Below are 5,713 nucleotides of genomic sequence, written 5' to 3' on the forward strand. Positions count from 1 at the left end.
TATATATATATATATATATATATATAATAATTCTAAAGAATAAAAATAATAAGTAAAAGTGTTGTACTATTGTTTGTTTGTTGCTGCATTTGCAGCTGCCTATACACCTGAAATCGGCCGATGACCCTATAAACCCTAAACCCTAAACCCTAGAAAATGAATTATGAGTGTTTACACACCCAGTCACCATGTACACCTTATAAATCCCAAACCCTAAACCCTAAACCCTTGACAAGAGGAGACCTTTATATACGCCGCTATTGGCGTTATTCCCCTAATATATATTAGGGTAATAATTAGGGTTTAGGGTTTAGGGTTTAGGGTTTTGCTTTTTGACCTAGGAGAAGATAATTCAATTTTATTAAATAAGGAGAGCAGCAAATCTTCTCCTTGCTGCTTCTCTGCTGCTAATTGTACAGCAGCAATTGCCTGTTTATGTATCCATTCTGCTGCAGCACAATTGCTGCTGCTGTTGCTGTTGCTGCCGTTGCTGCTGCTGTTGTTGCTGCAGCAACTGGTGCTGCTGCTGCTGTTGTTGCTGCAGCAACTGGTGCTGTTGCTGCTGCTGTTGCAGCAGCAACATAATGCAGCAGGAGGAGCAGCAGCAACAGCAGCAGCAACATCAGCTAACCAGGGATGAGCCAATGCATCTAATAAGGAGGGCCTAGATAGAGGAGACGCATGCAGCAGCAACTGCAGCAGCAAAATACCCTTACTGTCTCCTTTTAGCAGCGGGAAACTTTCTATTATGCTGCTGCTGCTGATTGTCCCCTTTGCGTCATACTTCATAAAGGGAGCAGCAGCAGCAGCAGCAGCAGCAAGAACAGCAGCAGATACACGGCAGGTGTCTCCAGCGCATGCTTCGTCACATGTTGATACATATAACTGGCATGAAGCTGCTGCTGCTGCTGCTGATTCTGCTGCTGCTGTTTCTGCAGAAGCAGCAGCAGCAGCAGCAGAATCATCTTGCTGCTGCAGCAGCAAGCGATCCCCCAAGCCGCAGCTGCGTCTCCTTCGTATCTGTATAGTGTCTTGCTCATACCACGATCCGTCATCTGCTGCTGCTGCTGTTGCTGCTGCTGTTGCTGCTGCTGCTGCTGTTGCTGCTGCTGCTGTTCTTGGTATTGCTGCTCCGTCAAGGGAAGAACGACTTCTTCTTAGTAAACCCTCAAGAGACGCCTCACGCTTGTACTCCTGCTGCTGCTGCTGCTGCTGCTTCTGCTGCTGCAGCTGCTGCTGCTTTTGTTGTTGTTGCGCCTGCTGCTGCTGCTGCTGTTTTTGCTTCAGCAGCAGGAATGCAGCAAGACAGATCCCAACACCCCACATAATTGCTGCCTCGTTTTCTTCTGGGGTGTAGAGACGCCCTCTGCTGCTGCTGCTGCTGTTGTTGCTGCTGCTGCTGCAGTTGTTCTCTATTTGGTCATCCCTCCGCTCAGGGGGGACCCAACAACTCTCTGGCAGCTGCTGTAGCAGCAGCTGCTGCTGCTCCGTGTCTTCGTGCTGCTGCTGCTGCTGCTGCTGCTGTTCAGGTGTATGTGGTACTTTGAAGGGATCGAGGGCTATAGACAGCTGCAGTGGGCAGCAGCATCTGCTGCTGCTGCTGCTGCTGCTGCTAAGAAAGAGACAGGAAGGAGACACAGCAGCAGCAGATAGTCTTGCTGCTTTTATTCGCAGCAGGCAGCACAGCAGCAAGAACAAGAACATGCGCTCATTGCATGCACATAATATATTCTTGCTCTTCTCCCCGTTGCTGCTGCTGCTCCTGCAACAACTCCTGCATTTGCTGCTGCTGTTGCTGCTGCTGCTGCAGAAGAGAGCAGCAGGAAGAGGCTGCTGCTGCTGCAGCAGCGCAGCAAGAGAGACAGTTGGTAACTCAAAGACAAAGTAGGCAGCACTTGCTGCTATATGAATATCATAGACAGGTACTAAGAGACGAGCACGGCACTCCTGCTGCTGCTGCTGCTGCTGCTGCTGTTGCTGCTGTTTCTGTTGTTGTTGCTGCTGCTGCTGCTGCAGGAAGGTAGGAGATGCAGCAGCAAGACGAGCTAAACAAATGCTGCGCAGCAACCAAACAGGAAGACTTGAATTACCATCAAAGGGGACCTTCTTTACTATCAACCTCTTGCTGCTGCTGCTGCTGCTGTTGCTGCTGTTGCTGCTGCTGCTGCTGTCATTGTTGTCACTGCTCTTGTTGTTGTTGCTGCTGCTGTCATTGCTGTTGCTGTTGTTGCTGCTGCTGCTGTTGGGTGTGGCAACTACTTCCCATGCCTCCTCTTCTGCGTCTGCTTCTGCTGTTGCTCCTTCTGCTGCTGCTCCTTCTGCTGCTGCCGCTCCTGCTGCTGCTCCTTCTGTTGCTGCAGCTGCAGTTGCAGCTGCATTTGCATGCAGAGGTCTAATTGCGGTGTATATACACCCTGAATGATAAAAAGAGAATAAAATTTTATCTTCTTTATTTATTTTTATTTCTTCTTTGCTTAATATCCATCTATTATCATTATGCATGCATACACCTTCTGCTGCTGCTGCTGCTGCTGCTGCTGCTGCTGCTGAACATGTACCTTCTTCATCTAATATCTCCTGCTGCTGCTGCTGCTGCTGGTGATGAGTGGGGGAATCGTCAAGGCAGCAGGTATGGGGAAAAGAGTCCACATCCCTGCTGCTGTTGCTGCTGTTGCTGCTGCTGTGGGTGCAGCAGCAGCAAGTGCTGCTGGTATAAGGGTTAGTAGCAGCAGCAGCAGCAAATTGCTGCTCCTCAGGAGACAGGGAGAAAGTGTCCCCTCCCCCTACTAAGCTAAGGAGCCTCCAGGTGTCTCCGCTTAATAAAGTGTCTCCTTGCTGCAGCAGCAAATCTTCTGCTGCTGTCTCCATCCATATACGTTCTGCTTCCTCATCTGCTGCTGCTGCTGCTGCTGCTGCTTCTGCTTCTTCTGCTGCTGCTGGGTCATTGATATCTATAGATGCTTCTATTGCTGCTGCTGCTTCGCTGCAGCAACTGCATGCATCGTCTGCTGTTGCTGCTGTTGTTGCTACATTTTCTTTATCTGCTGCTGTCGTTGTTGCTGCATTTTCTTTTACCTCTGCATCTGCTGCCGCTGCTGCTGCTGCTGCTGTTGCTGCTGCTGCTGCTGCTGCTTCGTCTTCTGTCCCTTTTATATGGGGTGTCTTGGGCTTCGTGACCCTTGACCAGAAGGAAGGCCTCGGCATGGTATAGAAGACAAACCCTAAACCATAAACCCTAAACCCTAAACCCTAAACCCTAGCTCGAAGGGAGAAACCTGTACCTGCGAAGGGGGGAGCGATCCCCGTGTTGAGGTCGTTGGGGGTAGAGAAGGATAAGGGTTTAGGGTTTACGGTTTAGGGTTTATACACTAGAGATTGAAAAATAAAAACACCAAATATAGGCCCTAGGGTTTAGGGTTTAGGGTTTAGGGTTTAGTGTTTGTAGCGTAGATCAGCAGCGCCCCCCTTGCTCTCGCTCGGTATAAACCCCAAACCCTAAACCCTAAACCCTCACGCAGCAACAACACCCTAAACCCTAATTAGAAGAAAAGGTGTGTAGGGCCTCAATGACACAAAGAAGAAAATCAATTTATTTTCTTATATGGGTATTGAGGGTTTAGGGTTTATGCTTTAGGGTTTAGCGTCTCGATACAGGAGCAGCCCGGCTGCTGCCAACAACAGCAGCAGCAGCAGCAGCAGCACATGCCGCTGGTGTCAGCTGCTGCTGCAGTTGCTGCTGCTATCCTTCTTGTATTTGTGCTTTATAGTATATCCTTAAAGTATTCAATCAGGATTTAAGATTGAGGGTTTAGGGTTTAGGGTTTAGGGTTTAGGGTTTAGGGTTTGGGCGCTCTACAGCACCTGGCTCTCCTCACCCGATCCCTGACGTTCCCCTACTTTTGTTCTCCCCTTCTTTATATCTTGCATCTTCTTGCTGCAGCAGCAGCAGCAGCAAAGTCTGCAGCAGCAAGGGCAGCAGCAGGAACACAATCAGAGGCGGCTGCTGCTGCAACGACAGCAGCAGCTGTAGCAGCAACACCAGCAGCAACAGCAACAGCAACAGCGGAAGCAGCAGCAGCAACAGACCAGTGGTCGGAGACGTAATGCCCATGATGTTCACACCAGCAGCAGCAGCAGCAGCAGGAGTAGCAGCTAGGCAACAGCAGCACATTTAAAGCGTGCAGCCCTCACGCAACAGCAGCAGCAGCAGCGGCAGCAGCAGCAGCAGCAGCAGCGGAGATGAATTCGTTGTTGCATGGTATACGATCTTTGCTGCTGCTGCTGCTGCTTCTTGCAGCAGCAGCAGCAAATTACAGACTTGCTGCTGCTGCCGACGAAGAGTTGGTAGAGGTTCCCGCAGGGCCCTCCGATGCAGCAGCAGATGCAGCAGCAGCAGCAGCAGCGGCAGATGCAGATGCAGCAGCAGCAGATGCAGCAGCAGCAGAAGCAGCAGCAGCAGCAGCAGAAGCAGAAGATGTTGGTGATGATGATGATGAGCCCTCTGTTGTATCAGGGCATATAGAAGAAGATGCAGCAGCAGCAAGAGAAGATCCAGCAGCAGCAGCGGCAGCAGCAGATGCAGCAGCAGCAGCAGAAGCTGCTGTTGCTGCTGCATATGAGGATAGTGATGGTGTTGGTTTGCTGCCCCCTCCTATCTCTCTTGCTGATTCTTTATTCCCTAGTGTCTCCTCAGCAGCAGCAGCAGCAGCAGCAACAGAAGCAGCAGAAGAAGATCCAGTATCTGCTGCTGCTGCATCTCCTGCTGGTCGAGGTGCAGCAGCAGCAGCAGCTGCTGCTGCTGCAGCAGCAGCAGCAGCAACACCAACAGATCCAACAAGACCATCAAGAGCAGCAGATCTGTTGCACGGACCATTAGGTGGACTGCAGCAGCAACAAGCAGCAGCAGCAGCAACAGCAGCAGCAACAGCAGCAGCAGATAATATTGCTGCTCTTGCTGCAGAAGCAAGGAGTCTGCTGCTTGCTGCAGCACAAAATCCACCAAAACATCGTTTGCTGCTGCAGCAGCAGCAGCAAAATAGAGACACATTAGGAAGAATGAAGGAGACACTTGATAAAGAATTAGATAAGTATGTTGCTCCTTTTTTTTTGTCTCCTTTTTTGTCTCCTTTTTCTTTTTGTCTCCTTTTTCTTTTTGTCTCCTTTTCCTTTTTGTCTCCTTTTTCTTTTTGTCTCCTTTTTTGTCTCCTTTTTTGTCTCCTTTTTAGTCGTGCCCATCATATATGCGACTTTAGGGTTTAGGGTTTAGGGTTTAGGGTTTAGGGTTTAGGGTTTCTAGGGTTTAGAGATTATATATACGTCTACAGACACGTAATCCTATTTGCTGCCTATATGTTTGTCATTTCCTTAATCTGTTATTAATGTCTCTCTTTATTCTTTATAATTCCTAGGGTTTAGGGTTAATTAGGGTTTAGGGTTAATTAGGGTTTAGGGTTTAGGGTTTAGGGTTTAGGGTGTATATGCAGGCATAAGACGGCTGTAACCCTTTTTGCTGCTCGTCTATCTCATTTCCGCAACAGATTAACAGCAGATGCAAAGACAGTTGAGCGTCTTGGTGAATTATTTAGCAGCAGAGCTGCTGCTGCTATTGATCTTGTTAGTAATCAATTTGGTAAGAATAGGGTTTAGGGTTTAGGGTTTAGGGTTTAGGGTTTAGGGTTTAGGGTTTACGAATATATATATATATATATATATA

At 48.9% G+C, this 5,713-nt stretch overlaps 2 protein-coding genes across 2 annotated transcripts; one reads left to right on the plus strand and one right to left on the minus strand.

The window, feature by feature from the left end:
* Positions 1–99: 99 nt before the first annotated feature.
* Positions 100–3,927, minus strand: EMWEY_00055880 (hypothetical protein, conserved; the record flags this gene model as incomplete). The annotated part of the gene is made up of 3 exons (XM_013480356.1): positions 100–107; positions 717–3,221; positions 3,876–3,927. The coding sequence occupies 3 exons, from the start codon at positions 3,925–3,927 to the stop codon at positions 100–102; spliced, it is 2,565 nt and encodes an 854-aa protein (XP_013335810.1).
* A 312-nt stretch (positions 3,928–4,239) lies between these two features.
* EMWEY_00055890 (microtubule-binding protein, putative) lies at positions 4,240–5,646 on the plus strand (the record flags this gene model as incomplete). Its single annotated transcript, XM_013480357.1, has 2 exons — positions 4,240–5,087; positions 5,484–5,646. The coding sequence occupies 2 exons, from the start codon at positions 4,240–4,242 to the stop codon at positions 5,644–5,646; spliced, it is 1,011 nt and encodes a 336-aa protein (XP_013335811.1).
* Positions 5,647–5,713: the final 67 nt, after the last annotated feature.

Source organism: Eimeria maxima, genomic scaffold (assembly GCF_000499605.1).
Source record: "Eimeria maxima Weybridge genomic scaffold, Emw_scaff1841, whole genome shotgun sequence".
NCBI lineage: Eukaryota > Apicomplexa > Conoidasida > Eucoccidiorida > Eimeriidae > Eimeria > Eimeria maxima.